A 17449-nucleotide genomic window follows, 5' to 3' on the forward strand; every position below is an offset into this window, starting at 1 on the left:
TATTGCACTACCAGTCTTTATCATTTTCATGTTCCTTTTTTATATAATGAATGATCCTTTTGTCTGCAGTCCATGTAGAACTGATCTCTTAAATTATTACAGACAGTAGTATGGTCAATATAATTCTTTAAGCAAAGGGACTCTAATGGGATGGAGAGCATCTCCACACCATGCAGATGTCAAATACCATCCACTGGGTATAAACCAGGGTAGCTCATGCTCTTATGAAACTTGGTATATTGTTGATGGACAAGTGCAAAGTCCAGGAGATTGATCAGTAAGTAACATGTTTGATTCTTTAGATCAGCCTTCTAGCTTAAATACTTTATCTTGACTGCCATGGTGTTCTTCAGAATCAGTTGCAGCAAAACTCCATGCACTTGCGTTGAGAGAATTGAAAATTTGTAGATTATATTTACATTTTATTACTGACCTGGTCAATTCAGCAGGTTGGGATATTGCATATTAAGAATAAGAACTTGATTTTCCACTTTCTTAAAATTGGACTTTGGATGAAACTTCAAGTTGTCACTGGTTACTTGTCCAGTAGATGTGTTCAGTGTTGTGCGAATTTCTGGTTAGACCATTTTATATATCAAAAACTATAGAAAAAAGTTTTAAAGTGCTTTTAAGTGTACTTATTTAACAAAACTGATTTTAAAAAGTTCAATAGTTGAACTATATATTTTTTCCCCTTCCCCTGAACATTTTTTTTTATTTTATACAGAGGAAGGGCGGCGCAGTGGTTAGCACTGCAGCCTCACAGCTCCAGAGACCCAGGTTCAATTCTGGGTACTGTCTGTGGAGTTTGTAAGTTCTCCCTGTGGCGGTGGGAAGAAACTCACGCAGACAAAGACTTGCATGTGACAGGTAAATTGGCTGTTATAAATTGCTCCTAGTGTAGGTAGGTGGTAGGGCATATGGGATTACTGTGGGGTTAGTATAGATGGGTGGTTGTTGGTCGGCACAGACTCAGTGGGCTGAAGGGCCTGTTTCAGTGCTGTATCTCTGAATATGGCTAAATTGCTTAGAAATTACATTTGTCGTGAAATGCAGCACTTTTTTTATCCATTGACAATTTGTTTCCTCCTTCACCACCTTTCTTCCTTGGTCTATCTGTTATCTTTCATCTCAGTCCTCCTGTCTCCAGTCCCATCCAGAGTTGAGTTCTTCCTGTCTGGAGCAGAGGGAAGGCCTGAACCTACCTTGGGTATTAACCATCCCACAAAGTGGCTTCTACTTTTGCCTTTTGATTTGATTTTTTTTCTTTTTGATTTAGAGATACAGCACTGAAACAGGCCCTTCGGCCCACCGAGTCTGTGCTGACCATTAACCACCCATTTATACTAATCCTACACTGATCCCATATTCCTACCACATCCTCACCTGTCCCTATATTCCTCTACCACCTACCTATACTAGGGGCAATTTATAATGGCCAATTTACCTATCAACCTGCAAGTCTTTGGCTGTGGAAGGAAACCTTTATTCTCCTATCTCTGCAGAAAGCTCCTCTGCTGTTTCTTCCCCACCCACTCGAGCAAATCTCTGCTCATCTTGTGCCTCTTTCAATTATTTCTGTGATCTTCCACTTAGAGACCCATTTATATTTCAAAAGGTACACTACAAGTAAGGTTCTTATTCACTACCCCATCCCTTGGCTGACTGAATTCTTCCCTTTTAAAGTTCATTCCCCTACCAAGATGTTCATTTTTCTGCCCAAACTGTCACAGCTGTGATGCTATCTGGACTGTCGCTTTCCAACCTGCAGCACTTTCTCTTATGAGCACCTTGCCCTGCACTACCTCTGTCTTCAAAGCCATTCTTATTTACCCACCGAACCAACCCCACCTCATTCCACTCCTCTTACATAAAATTTCGTGTTTCTCATGCTCCGTATCAGCTTTCAACTAAATTGCCAAGCCCCTTTTTGATATCTCTGCAATCTGTCCTTTCCCTCCACTTCAGCTCATTCACACCCTTGCCATCCTCCCCCTCTCCTCTGAAGTTGCTTCTAATCTGAGGATTCTGCTTACAACATTAACAAAAATTTGACCTTTTAGCAACTTTGAAAAGTGCCTTGGAACCTTCTTTAAAGCTGTAATCCATCTTAAGATGCTGAGCAGAAGGAGGTGTTTAGAAGGTTGACCAAAAAACACTTGGTCAGAGGTGGATTTTATAGAATCTTGAAATGAGGAGAATAAACTGGAGATTTATTTTTATTTAGAGATATAGCACTGAAACAGGCCCTTCGGCCCACCAAGTCTGTGCTGACCATCAACCACCCATTTACACTAATCCCATATTCCTACCACATCCCCATCTGTCCCTATATTCCCATACCACCTACCTATACTAGGGGCAATTTACAATGGCCAATTTACCTATCAACCTGCAAGTCTTTAGCATGTGGGAGGAAACCCATGCAGACACTGAGAACTTGCAAACTCCACACAGGCAGTACCCAGAATTGAACCTGGGTCGCTGGAGCTGTGAGGCTGCGGTGCTAACCACTGTGCCACTGCTGCCCATATGGAAGAGTGCTACCAACTGAGCAGAGGTGATGTCCTGTATTCACACCTAATACTCCAAAGGCTTGGACTAAATCTGAGTTCAAATCCCCTTATGGGAACTGGGCAATTCCAATTCAGTTAGTTTTTTTTTTTTTTCCCCTCCTGGTTTATTTAATTATCAGTAATGTTGACCATAACACTACTGGATTGCCATTTTAAAAACCCATTTCATGCACCAGACTTACCTGGTCATGACTCCAGACCAACAGCAATATGGTTTACTCCTAACTGTTCAATCATCTAGCAAGCCACTTAGTTGCCTTTCATGTGACAGCTCACTGCCACCATCTCCAGGGCAATAAGGTCTGAGCAATAAATGCTGGCTTTGCTAGCAATGCCCACATCCTGTGAATGAATAATTTAAAAAGTGATAGCTGCAGAGGTATTGTGGAAAATGGAAGGCCAAAGGCTTGACAATTGGTAACTTGAAAGTGCAATTGTAATTGACTTTAGGGAAGGTTCTTCTGAGTGGTAGATTCAGTTGGAAGGAGGTAGTCAGCTGTCGGTGAGGGATGCAAGAAAGTAGTCAAATGGCATTGTGATTGAGACCACGGGTTCTCAGAAGCTATGTGAGATAGCAAGAACGAGCGAATAGCTATGAATATAGATCAAGGGATTTGCATTAGAGCCCCCAATGTAAACAGACACCTTTTTTGTAGTTGCTGCATCATTCATGCTGGAGTGAGAGGTTTAGAGAAGTCAGGCAGATAGTGAAATCAAGAGATAGATCAAGGTGGGTTGAGATGGAGATTGAAATTGAGGAGGAGTCGTCTTCACAGTGCACCAAGATCTCCCCAGTAAGTGTCACCAATTATCTCCTTTTGTGAAGGGGTATTTCCTGACATTTGACACAGGTAACTAATCCTCCACTATTTGGCTGGTGCTCCACCCCTGTGGCACAGCCCAGCTTGGCTTCTATTCCTATGTGTCCCAACAAAACTAGTGCAGCTACCATGGTATTGCCTACTCAACATTGCTAAGACTATTGCCTTTTTGACTTTTGCCAAAATCTCCTGCACCTTAGCCAGACTCCATTCCTTTCACCAGATGTTTGCACAGGCTGACCTGAATGCTGTGCAACCAAAATGTCCCATTCGAATGTGAGCTCTTCAAACTTCTCATTCTACCGACCATCTACTACTGCCCATGTCAGCCTGACCTCACCTCTACGACTGGTGTCATTTTTATCTTTGCATTTATCACTTCTGGATTCTATTACTGCCGACTTTACAAGCTGTGCCCTTCACAAATTGCAGTTTGTTCAAAACTCCACTATCCACATTCCTACTCACAAAGTTCCACTTCTCCATCAACCATGACCTTGCTAATTTTCATTGGCACCTTATCTTTTAACACAATGATGTTAAAAACCTTCCTCTTACACAAATCCTTCAATAGTATAGACCTTCTGTCCCTACTTCTGCAGCTTCTTTCAGTCCTATATTCTAGCACACATCCTCCCCTTTCCTGATTCAGGTCTCCTTTACATCTCCCCTACCCCGAGCACGACACTCTGCTGGGGCATTTATTAACACTGACACTTGAGCTGCTGTTTTTCGCTCCCTTGGAAGCTATCTCAAAATGTGCCTGTTCTATCTGTGCTGCCTTTCAGTGAGGCTTAGTTACTGCCCTGTCTGCTGCAGTGCTTTGGGGAGGTTATATTGACTATTTAAGCCCAGAATTATGCTGTTTAGAGTAAGTGGTGGCTCAGTTGGTAGCACTGTCACCTCTGAGTCAGAAGGTCCCCATTCTAGGACTTCAGAAAGTCATGGGTGCAAGACCCCCTCTCGGACTTTATCACAAAAATCTAGGCTGACGCTCTAGTGCAGTACTGAGGGAGTGCTGCACTGCCAGAGGTGCTGCCTTTCGGATGAGATGTTTAACCCCCCTCTGCTCTCCAAAGTGATGTAAGAGATCCCAAGGCACTGTTTCAAAGAAGAGCATAGGATTTCTCCCTGGTGTCCTGGCAAACATTTATCTTTCAATCAACATCACAAAATATTATCTGATCATTATCACATTTGCTCTTTGTGGGAGCTTGCTGTATGCAAAATGGCTGCCACATTTCCCATACTACAACAGTGTCCTCTCTCTCTCAGGCCAACATCCCCAGTAGTGAGACAGTGGTCATGGCTAGTCAGTGATGTTGGGCAGGCCACATCATCCACATGCCTGACACAAGACTCCCAAAACAAGCTTTCTACTCTGAGCTCCATCACGGCAAGAGGCTACCAGGAGGGCAGAGGAAATACAAGGATATCCTTAAACCCTCCCTCGAGGAAAAAAAAAGCAACATCTCCGCTGATTCATAGGAATCTCTTGCCCGAGACTGCCCGAAATGGAGAAGAGGCATCCGCAAAGGTGCCAGCCAGTTCGAACGACGACGACGTGCCCAGGCAACGACCAAGTGCAAACAGCAGAAGGAGCGTTCGGAAACTCGAACATCCCATTCACTCGCCTCAGCAAACACCACCTGCCCCACCTGTGGCAGAGTGTGCGGATCCAGAATTGGTCTATTCCGTCACCTAAGGACCCACAACTCTGCAGTGGAAGAAAGTCATCCTCGTTCCTGAGGAGCTGCCTAAGGAGAAGAAGACTACAATAGCCACACTTCAAAAGTACTTCGTCGCTGTAAGGGGCTTTGGGACACCCTGTGGTCGTGAAAGGAGCTATATAAATGCAAGTTTTGTTTTGCCAGAAAGAAGGGTGAACTTTTCCAAGGGGCGGAGTTTACGCGTTGACGTCATACGCAGAGTGCTGGCAAGGCTGTCTGACGCAGAGTTAGGGCACGCACGGGGTGGGGGGCGGTCCTCCAACGTCAACACTCCAGACTTTTCCGTCGCTGCTGCGCAATCCGTATTCGACTGAAACGGTGGTCGATAGCGGAAGGTCGGCGACCGAAGGAGACTATGGCAGAGCTGCTGAAGAAAGGAGTCCCCGAGCCGGTGGAAACCAAGGACATGAAGGAGGCGCTGAAGGCCAAGGAGGTGAAGGAGAGCGCCAACGCTGAGAGAGCGCAGAGCAGCGAGAAAATCAAGGCTGACACCGAGAAGTACCCGCTCAACATGACGGCGCCGAAAGAACCATCTCTGGTCGTCTTCAACAACGACGGCGGTGCTGTCGCTTCGCATAAACCTGTCAAAAAGGTGTGTTGGTGGGGCAGGGGGGGAAAAACCCCTCAGTCCTGTGGACCGGGGGAGGAGGCGGCTGCACTGTGGGAGTTGTAGTTTCTATGGAGAGTTGGCGGCTTGTCGGACTCAGCAGGGGAACTACAATTCCCAGGGTGCCGTGTGATCCAGCGCATGCGTAGTAACTCTCACTGCGTCCCTTACTCTTTTTATTCCCCCTCACGTTTGTGGGCGGTGATAACCTTCTCTTCCCCCCCCCCCCCCCCCTTCAAGAGAATCATTGAGAACCAATGGTGAGTTAGTTGGTACAGTACAAGCTTCTTTCCCCCACCCCTGCCTAAAGTTTGAATTTTTGAAGGTTCCATTCTCCATGGTAGATTGGATCTGCGTTTTTCAGTTTTATTTTCAGTTTTCTCTTCTCTCTCTGAAAGGCATTGGGTCTTGCTAGATAGGGTGCCACCATGAATACCACTGGACCTTCAGTACCTTTGGCTAATCTGCCATTTTTTATCTGTGAACGTTCATATTGGTGCAATTTCCATGCACCACTGGCGAAATTATTGCCAGTGTCTGTGCACAAATATGAGTTGATGTGGTAAAAGCATTAAAGGGCAAGTTATTTTTGCCTCTTTTAGCAAGCACAAACTAGAAGTGTTTTTTTAAAAATGCCCTACTACCTGGGAGTAATGAAGCTATTTTAGATTGAGGTTCCAATTGTTTCAGTTAACCAAAGCACATTTGACTAGAACACCTACTGAGCACGCACAGATTCATTTTTGTTTTATATTTTATCTTATACTGTTGCAAAGAAATTTAGTGACCAGCATTGTTAACATTATCAATGAATTATCCAATCTGTTGATTCCAAAGAAGTATATAGCTATTAACCTTTTGTAGGCAAGTAACATTTCTGGTATAATGTGAATTCAAGTAAGAGTAACCATGATCTGGATCTCAGATGTTTGTCACCCTGTTTCCATGCAATATTGAAAATTGGCATGTCATCAATGGTGAATATTTAGACTTCAGGGAACACGCCATGTTGTCAGGGATCAGCTATCTTCTGAGCCATGCACTGTCCCGACTTGGAACTATATCGTTGTTCTTTCACTGTCGCTGGGTTAAAAAATCCTGGAACTCCCTTCCTAACACTGTTGGTGTAGCTACACCCCAAGGACTACAGTGGTTCAAGAAGACAGCTCACCACCACCTTCTCAAGGGCAATTAGGGATGGGCAATGAATACTGGCCTGGTCAGCAATGCCTGCATCCCACAAATGAATATTTAAAAAAAAGAATCATACCAAGTGGTTAAATCCATCAGTCATGTAGCATTCTTGGCAAAAAAATTGAATCTACTAAATAGGCTGAGCATTGTTTAGAAGGCTTACAATGCTATTAAAACCTGTGTTTTCGGTGTCAGTGTGAGCTCTTCTGGGACAAAGTCTGAGTAGTATTTCAGGTGAGGTTCACGATACTGTACTACCTGGTACCAAGAATTCTAATGTGTAATTACTGACCCTTAAGGAAGGGCAATGTTTTATTCCACAATTTCAGCCATTTCAGCTGCACTTTCAATATGTTGCCTGAATCGAAGCTTGCGGCCAGGACGCTGAAGATCTTTTTAGTGTAGCTGACCAGTTTGTCAACTTTACCAAACTCGCATTTCTACAGCTCGCTGACAAGAAATTATTTGTGCATTACATGTAATATAGACAGCATTAGACATTACATCTTATAGCACAGATTTGAAAGGTTTTGTCATGTATGTTGCATTGTTACTAATGAAAGCAGACATTTTGTTGAAATCTGCACTGCATTTTGAAATGGTTTTTATTATCGTTTGGGAAACTGTGGTGTAATTATCAGCTTCTGAGTGGATGCAGTTTGCGAGCACTGTTGTGAGCTTTCCTGACTGTACATCTTCGGCATTACCAGACATAAAATCAAACAAAACATGCAGCACATGTCTTGCTCATCGGTGGACTCATCACAAATAATTGCAAAAGGCTCACATGCATTAATCTGAGACTTCACCTCACAATGTGTAGCAAAAGCCTTCGGTACGTCATAGTTAATTTGCAGTCGGCAAGCAACCACTGTTTTGCACATTTTGTTGAATGAATATCTGCAGCTTTGGGCGATCAAGTTTTTCCACTGGTATGTTGGTGCTTGCAAAAGCATCTGCAAGTTCCATTGTAACCATCTAACGATTTTCTGAGCTTTCTGTCAACCTTTTTTTAAAAAGATGAAATCGTTGCTTGCTTTTTTTGTGTGTTCATTTTCCAGCAGTGCGGTGTTGGATGCTCTCTTTCTGCTGCGATGGCCTTCAGATTCTCAGTGGTGCTGAACTGTTGCCTACCGTGTGTGATCCAATGAAACAGTATTTCACCATCAGCATGCAGAATTTGGCTTCCAAATTCCTTCACTCGATGTGCTGCAGTAATAGTTGTAGCCGTTTGAGTTGCTCATGCTGGAATTCTCACTTGTCTGCTAATACTTGAGACTGTTTTTTTCAAAACTGCACCGGAAGCCTTCCCTCATCTACCTTGTGTCAGTCGCTAAAACGCACGATGTTTGCAACATGCCCAACAATCAGTGAGTCGAGCCTTGTGTCAGTGAATAAAATGTACAAAGTTTATAAAATGGCCAATTTCATGGAGGAGCCAAGATTTCACAGTCCGTGATGCAGTTTTCACGGCTGTGAATTTGGTAGGGCTCTACATATAGTTAAAATTGGTAATACAGTTATTTAAGGAGGGATATACTTGCATTGGAAGCAGTTCAGTGAAGGCTCACTAGGTTGATTCCTGGTATGAAGGGGTTGTCTTATGGGGAAAGGTTGGCAAGTTGGGCCTGTACTCATTGGAGTTTAGAAGAATGAGAGGTGATTGTATTGAAACATAAGATTCTGAGGGAGTTTGACAGGGTAGATGCTGAGAGATGTTTCCCCTCTTGGAGAATCTGGAACTAGGAGGCACAGTTTCAGAATAAGGGGTCGACCATTTAAGACCGAAATGAGGAGGAATTTCTTCTCTCTCCCCAGAGAGCTGTGGAGGTTGAGCCATTGAATGTATTCAAGGCCGAGGTAGACAGATTCTTGAACGAGAGAGAAGTCAAGGGTAATTGGGAATAGGCAGGTAAATGGAGTTGAGAACAAGATCAGATCAACGATGATCCTATTGAATGGTGGAGCAGGTTCGAACGGCCATATGGCCTACTCCTGTTCCTATTTCTTGCGTTCTTTTGTAGACCAGATTGAGTAAGGATGGCAGATTTCCTTGCATAAAGGACATTGCTGAACCATATGGGTTTTTTAACTATCCAGTAGTTTAATGGTCACTATTACAGATACTAGCACTTATTCCATATTTTATCTATTTAACTAAATTTAAATTCCCCAGCTACTGTGGTGGGATTTGAACTTCTGTCTCCAGTTAGTCCAGGCCTCTGGATTACTAGTTCAGTAACATAACCACTATGTCCCCATACTTGGCATAGATGACAACCAATGTGTGTACAGGAAAACCCCACAAATAATTGTGCGGTTAATTTTTTTTCTGTTGGTGCTGGTTGAGGGATGACTGTAGCCAGGAGAACACACTTTCTATTTCGAAAAAGTTATGGGATCTTTCACGCCCTTCTGCGCAGTCAGATGGGCTCTGAGCTTAACTCCTCATCCGACAGATGGCATCCCCAACAATGCAGCACTGAAGTGACAGTTTAGCTCGTGTGCGTGTCTTGGTGTAGAGCTTGAACCTGTAACCTTCTGAATTGTGGGTGTGCAATTAAGTCAGCCAGACATTTCGGTGTAGCAGATGAGGTTAGCATATTCTTGCTATGTCAGTTTGGTTTAGTTGCTAGCACTGTTGCCTCAGTCAGAAGGTTGTCGATTCAATATCCACTGTAAGCCTCTAGAACCAGACTTTAAGCGGTGATGGAAAATAGTTACAAGTGGGTAAGTTCACTGATACTGCATTCCCAGCAGGGAGCTGTACTCACTGGGAATGAAGATTGGCGATACAACATAAAGATTTGGTTCTCTAACCTGCACTTCCTTCAAGAGTAGCTCCCCACTGAGATCACAGAATTTACCCGAATATTCCATATGTGGTCCCACTGACATCTTTTGAAAATCTGAATCAGGGATGGTGTTCAGAACTGAAGGTCTATTTTTTTTAGGATTTTCTTTTCCAGTTTAAACATATTGCCATATTATTCTATTTATTTGGAAGTATTTTTATTTTCCCCCTGATTATCTGCAGAGAGAAATTCAATTGTCTGAAGCTGAGATTTGAATTTGAGTTTCACAGTTTGTGTTGCATTGAGACACGCTCATACATTCAGTGAGCTACCAACAGTGAGAAATGTGGTAAGTCAACTAACATCTGAGACATCCAAAATGATGGACAGATTAGACATCATATTAAATATGGTCTGTTGGGGCTGGGGCCTGGGGGGAATGGAAGAGACAGTAACCCCCATTGTCTTGGCTGCGTACAGACAATAACCTTTTTGACAAAAGATTAAATGTCAATCTCCTGTAGAATGAGTGTCATGCCAAGAAAGATGTCATATTTGCCAGCGGCACTTTGTGTGCACTGAAGGAAGTTTTTTTAAATCTTTAAAGTGAAGTATTTTAATCTCTTAGAGTGGTTTTGCACTTCTGTATTACTAGTTCATAATCATCGTTGATGTTTATAATCCATCATTGACCTGCCATAAAGCTTGAGATTTAAAGTCTTGGGTGTCTGTTTAAAACCAGAAGGGAGAACAAGCCTGGTAGGATTGTGCATGGGACTGATTGCTGGGACATCAAATTGGGGTTGATAACAGTTTTGCATCTGAAGTTTGAGTGTCATTGCATATTAATTGAATGAACCATTAGTATTTTTGTTGTGGTCGTACCAAGTCATAATGCATTTTTTTTTCCATGAGAAGGCTGACTATACAAGAGACACTAAAGTAGAGCTATTGAGCTATCCAGTGTCTGATCCCTGTGGATTTTCTTTGTCTGGAAGGATTAAGAAACTCCTGAGAATAAATAAACCTTAAAGGGGAACTTTAGATTTGTTACTTTTCCTATTCCTTGGATTTCTGTCTACAGTACCAAGATGAAGTTGAGGTTGGGGTGTATATGACTGGTTAGAGGTTGAGTGGAGAGGTTTATGGAGGGAATTCCAGAGCTTAGGGCCTAGGCAAGAACAGCAGCTGTTGATTCAGGGCTGTTGATTCAATTATGGCTCCTAGGTGGTCAACACCACAGGGAACTCCTTGCTGTGCACCTCCATCCTTGGTCATCCGTTGCTGTCCTTTACCCTTGCTTCTCCAATCTCCTCTCTTCCACTGTTTAAATTCTCTTGGCTCTGATCGTATGTTCATTTTATCCCTAACTGCTAGTTTCAACCACCGCTGTCCATACCCCTTCATGTGACTCCTTGCTTTCCTTAGTGAACACGCGATCTTATCTCAAATTTGTCTTCCAAATTCCTGGACTTCTGTGAACATTGAGTCTATGCTTATGCAGTGGGCTACCCTGTTAAAAACTCAGCTGCTGTGTCTCTGATCTGCTGCTCTCTTACTTAAATTTTGAAGTAATGCTCAGTTTACAATCCCTTTCCATCCCACCCACCCCTCAGCCACCACTGCAGTTCCCTGCTGAGCCTGTGATGGGCTTACTGGATCTAAAGGTTTATCAGCTTCCGTTAGATTCTGGTCCCTGGCCACAGATTCACTTTCCTGGGCTATAGTATATTTCTCTGCCGCTTCAGGATGTTATGGCGAGCTGCAACTTCGTCACAGATTTTTTTTCTGCCAGCAGTAGATTCTGCACAGCTCCTTGAATTTTCATTCCCTCGCACACTCCTCCAACTGTGTGACCTCCAATACTTGAACCTATAGCATCTGGACTTTATTTGCCTGCCACATTATCTCTGAACTTGGATAACAGTTTGCCTACCTATGTCGACACCATGGGACCTCTGACTTCAACTCTAAACTCCCTCCTATGGTCTCCTATCGATTTCCTGTTTACTACCAGGATATATGAATCCTGCTAATTGCTACGTAACCAGGTCTCTGTAACTTAAAATTTTGCTGTATCTATTCAAGTGCATGTTTTGGCTGCTGCTCCAGATCCAAGCCCATTAGTTCTGTTTCTTTCTACCCTTTTTTTAAACTTATTTTCTCCTTGCACTTCCTGGACTACCCTTTCCTGTGGTCATGCCTCCTTTCATTTCATTTTTCCTTTCTCGTCCTCTGCCCTCCTAAATTTCTACTGAGCCCTACAGCGATCCTATTTACTATTCCAGGATTGTACGAGAATGCAAAGGAAACCCCCGTATCCTTTTCTCTGCTGCATCTTCACGACCCCCTCTCCTCTGACTCCTCCAACCTCATGTCCAACAAGAAGTGTGAGGAGCTCATGAACTTCTTTGTCACTAAGATTGAGACCATCCGATCAGCTGCCTCTGCCACATCCCTCTCTTCCACTAGCATATCAGGCCATGCTTTTTCGAAGGTTCCCCCTGCCCCAGCCCTGAACTCCCAGCTTTTTCTCCTATCTCCCCTCAGGCCCTCTGTGACCTCCTCTTGTTCATGAGCCCCACTTCCTGCTCTCTTGACTTTATTCCCACTAAACTGCTGACCATCCACCTTCCCTTCTTGGCTTCCATGTTATCTGATATTGTTTATGGTTCCCTCACTTTAGGTACTGTTTCCCTGTCCTTAAAATCTGCTGTCATCGCCCATCTTCTCAAAAAAAAACCTTTTGAACCTTCTATCACCCCATCTCAAACCTCCCTTTCCTCTCAAGTCCTTGAATGTTCTGGTGCTTCACAAATCCATGCCTATCTTTCCCCGAACTCCATGTTTCAATCCCTCCAATCTGGTTTTTGCCCCGTTACAGTACTGAAGTAGCTCTTCTCAAAGTTGCAAATGACATCTTTATGACTGTAATAAAAATAAACTATCTCTCCTCGTCCTTTTTGACCTGTCTGCAACCCTTGACATGTTTTATTTATTTAGAGATACAGCACTGAAACAAGCCCTTCGGCCCACCGCGTCTGTGCCAACCAAGAACCACCCATTTATACTAACCCTACAGTAATCCCATATTCCCTACCACCTATCTACACTAGGGGTAATTTACAATGACCAATTTATCTATCACCTGCAAGTCTTTGGCGGTGGGAGGAAACCGGAGCACCCGGCGAAAGCCCACGCGGTCACAGGGAGAACTTGCAAACTCCACACAGGCAGTACCCAGAATTGAACCCGGGTCCCTGGAGCTGTGAGGCTGCGGTGCTAACCACTGTGCCACCCCACACCGTTCTCCTGCAATGCCTCTTCACTGTCGTCCAGCTGGGTGGGACTGCTTTTATCTGGTTCCATTCTCATCTATCCACTTGTAATCATTCCACCATTGGCGAGTGTGCCTTCATCTGCCAAAGTCCTAAGTTCTGGAATTCCCTTCTTAAACTTATCTGCCTCTTTTCTTCTCTTTGTTCCTTTACGACACTCCTTAAAATCTACCTCTTTGTCTGAGCATTTGGTCATTTACCCTAATATCTCCTTATGTGACTCGGTGTCAGATTTTGTTTGTTAACATTCCTGTGAGGTACCTCAGGATGCTTTACTACCTTAAAGGCACCGTATTTTATTTTTTATTTTTTTTTATTTAGAGATACAGCACTGAAACAGGCCCTTCGGCCCACCGAGTCTGTGCCGACCATCAACCATCAACCACCCATTTATACTAATCCTACATTAATCCCATATTCCTACCACATCCCCACCTTCCCTCAATTCCCCTACCACCTACATATACTAGGGGCAATTTATAACAGCCAATTTACCAATCAACCTGCAAGTCTTTGGCTGTGGAAGGAAACCGGAGCACCCGGACAAGTTATTTTTGGACAACTGAAAGCATGGCTGCCAATGGTGGAACAATTAAAATTAGGGATGTGCAAAAAATTGGAGGAGCACAGATAACTGAGGGTTGTAGGGCTGCAGGAGGTGACAGAGGGGAAGGGTGAGGCCATGTAGAGATTTGGAAACGAGGAAGAGAAATTTAAAATTGAGGCATTGCCAGACTATGAGCCAGTGTAGGTCGTCGAGCACAGGGGTGATGAGTGCATGGGGTTGGTGTGAGTTTGGATGTGGCAGTTTGGAGTTATATATTCTTGCTGGTGAAAGCCATGACTACATCCCTTTTGTGATGATGGTAATAGGGGTAATCCACACTTCTGTTTCATCTCAGTTTCCTTGGTCGGTTAGTGTTGCTGAAGAGTGCATTGGGGTTTTTCTATTATAGTAGTATGGCAGTTTGATCTACACCTCTGATCTAACACTGCACAGTAAACTGCACAATTGTTGATGGCCGAACCAAAATCAGCATCAGTTGTTGACTTAGAGAACTATGTTGAAAGGTTTGTGCGATGTACATGGTGGCTCATGCTGTACTGTTCATGGAATTCCCTGGAAATTCACTGGAGATATTTTCTTGATTAAATTTTTAGTGTAATGTAAAAAATGTTAATCATCTTGAATGAATGTCATTGTGTGCCAAGGCTATGGTAAAATTGTGAATTAACATTCACTGTGATAGCTACCATTGGTGCAAAGAATGATCAAAAACAAGTGAGCATTTCAAGCCAAAAACACATACTATTGCATTGCGAATAGAAGGAAGTAGTTAGAAATGTCTAATCTTATCTTTGTGTATAAGTAACTCTATAAAGGGCTTAAAGTTTGGTCTGTGACTTTGAGTTCTGAATGCCTCAATTAGATTACAGCTTGCATTGACTCTCAGCTAACACGTTTTCTCGTGATTTTGTGCAGTGTGTTAAAATAGCAGCATGCTGTAGAATCCTCGCTGTACTAGAGGTTCAAACAGTGTCCTTTCACCTCTGGCATTTGGGTGAAATATTGTCCACATTAGATTTTTAAAAATACTTCTGTGGAATGTGGGTGTCGCTGGCAAGGCCAGCATTTGTTGCCCATCCCGAATTGCCCTCGACAACTGACTGACTTGCTTGGCCATTTCAGAGGGCACTTAGTCAACCACATTGCTGTGGGTCTGGAGTCACATGTAGACCCGACCAGGTAAGGATGGCAGATTTCCTTCCCTAAAGGACATTAGGGAACCAGATGGGATTTTGCGACAATCGATAGTTTCATGGCACCATTACTGAGACTAGCTTTCAATTCCATATTTTTATTAATTAATTGAATTTATTAATGACTTGAATTTAAATTCCACCAGCTGCCATGGTGGGATTTGAAGCTGTGTCCCCAGGGAATTAGTTTGGGCCTCTGGATTGCTAGTTCAGTGACGTTACCACTTTGCTACTGTTTCCCCATAAGATGTATATTTCCTCTATCTGCTGGCGTCATTGGCTCTCAAGTTAGATAAATCTGTTAAATAAAAACAGAAAATGCTGGAACTACTCAGTGGGTCAGGCAGCATCCATGGAGAGAGAAACAGTTAATGTTTCAGCTCGATGACCTTTCATTAGAACTGGAAGAAGATAGAGATGTAACAGGTTTTAAGCAAGTACAGAGGCAGGGAAAGGGGGGAGGGGAGGAAATCACAAAAGAGAAGGTCTGTGACAGGGTGGATGGCAGGAGTGATCAGATCCAACCTGTGTTGGGTCTCCCCAGTGTGCTGGAGACCATCCTGTGACCCGTGAATACAGTTTACTAAATTGAAAGTACAAGTAAATCGCCGTTTCACCTGGAAGGAGTGTTTGGGATTCTGTCATTTCCAGCATGATGGCACCACCAAACACACCTTCCTCTCCCCTTTCAGCATTCCTACATATGTGGGGAGGGAGGAGGTAAAAGGCTCTGTGATGTATCTCCTGTACTTGCACGAGAAGTTGCCTTAGGATGGGGAGGGGCAGTTAGAGGTGATTGAAGAGTAGACCAGGATGTCGTGGAGGGAATGGTACTTAAACACAACCCTGAACTTCGGCCGCTTGTCATTTTAATTCTCCTTCGTACTCCCACTATGACCTCTCTGTCCTTGGTCTCCTGCAGTGTTCTAATGAGGCTAAATTGAATATTGAGGAGTAGCAGCTCATCTTTCGATTAGGCGCTTTACAGCCTTTCAAACTGAACATTGAATTCAACAATTTCCAATCGTAACCATTGCTTACATTTTTTTGGTTCGCAGTTGCTGATAATGATTCTGCTTTTGTCATTTTTGGCTGCCCTGGACCTATCATTTGTTTCTTTTATTGCCCCACTGCTATCGGTTTTGCCTTGCACCAACACCCCTTTTGTCATTTAATCTCTCCTCCCTTTCACCCTTTCCTTTTGTCTTCCTTTCCCACTTTCTCTACCTCGGTATTTGCTTAAGTTGGGCGGCACAGTGGCGCAGTGATTAGCACCGCAGCCTCACAGCTCCAGCGACCCGGGTTCAGTTCTGGGTACTGCCTGTGTGGAGCTTGCAAGTTCTCCCTGTGTCTGTGTGGGTTTTCTCCGGGTGCTCCGGTTTCCTCCCACAAGCCAAAAGACTTGCAGGTTGGTAGGTAAATTGGCCATTATAAATTGCCCCTAGTATAGGTAGGTGGTAGGGAAATATAGGGACAGGTGGGGATGTGGTAGGAATATGGGATTAGTGTAGGATTAGTATAATTGTGTGGCTGATGGTCGGCACAGACTCGGTGGGCCGAAGGGCCTGTTTCAGTGCTGTATCTCTAAACTAAATAAAACTAAGTTACTCTAACTTTTTCCAGTTCTGTTGAAAGGTCAGCTCTATTTCCATCTCCACAAATATAGAGATACTGCCTCACCTGCTGAGTGTTTCCAACATTTTCTGTTTAAGTTTCAGATTTCCAGCAGCCACGGTATTTTGCTTTTGTATAAATTTGGGGAACCCCAATACATTTTCTTTTGACCATATGGTCACAGCATTAATTTGTCACTGCTTTAAAGAAGCCTTAAGGGCCTCTTTCAGAAATGCGAACCTCACAGTAGTAGAGTAAAAGGTGCTTTTTATGAGGTTCAGATACGATGTTGTTTCACCCTAATGACTACTTAGACTTTGATATGGAAGTGCTGAGTGTAAATAGATCAAGGTCTGCTTCTTACCAGTGCAAACATCTGCCTTTGTTTTAAGTGAGTTTAGAATTCAGTGTTGTGAATTAATAAGGCAGTATAGAGATGTTGAATGATAAATCTCAGCACCCGTGATCATGTGAGCGGAATACAGTGATAAGGGATGTGCTGACGGTTGGAATTATCAAGGAGAGGTGAAAAAAAAATCACAAGATAACATCCACTGAGGCTAATGCACTAGGATCTCTGACTCTCAAGGGCAATTAAGCAGAGCCTCAGGAGATTAATTGCAGCCTTTATTGCATTGTAAAAGTTAAACCTTTTATAGACTGTCGGTATGGTTGACCGGCACTACATCCTCTACTGTTTGAGCCTACTGATTTGGTACATTTCACCTAATTTTTTTATTTTATTCATTCATGGGATGTGAGGATCTCCTGGCAAGGCCCCAATTTCCCTTGAGAAGGCAGTGGTGAGCTGCCTTCTTGAACCATTGCAGTCCAAATGGTATAGGTAGATTGCTGGGAAGTGAGGTGCTGGGGAGTGACAGGCAGGAAAGTTGGAGGACAGCCTCGTGGGCCAGCTCCTGGACCTGGTTAAGGTGGCCATTCATAGGTTGGACACGGCCCATGAAGATGGTCATTCTAGCTGTCTGCCTGCCTGCCTTCGCGGCTTTATCTGC

General features: G+C 43.6%; 1 protein-coding gene across 1 annotated transcript in view; it reads left to right on the forward strand.

Annotated features, from left to right (window-relative positions):
* Positions 1–5369: 5369 nt before the first annotated feature.
* The window catches only part of LOC137383947 (S-adenosylhomocysteine hydrolase-like protein 1), a 103669-nt gene continuing 91589 nt past the window's right edge, over positions 5370–17449 (forward strand). Inside the window, exon 1 of the mRNA XM_068057378.1 lies at positions 5370–5719. Within this exon, the coding sequence (XP_067913479.1) occupies positions 5483–5719 (237 nt within the window). The 5' untranslated portion in view covers positions 5370–5482. The remainder of the gene's footprint in view (positions 5720–17449) is intronic.

The sequence above is a fragment of the Heterodontus francisci genome, chromosome 25 (assembly GCF_036365525.1).
Source record: "Heterodontus francisci isolate sHetFra1 chromosome 25, sHetFra1.hap1, whole genome shotgun sequence".
Classification (NCBI taxonomy): domain Eukaryota; kingdom Metazoa; phylum Chordata; class Chondrichthyes; order Heterodontiformes; family Heterodontidae; genus Heterodontus; species Heterodontus francisci.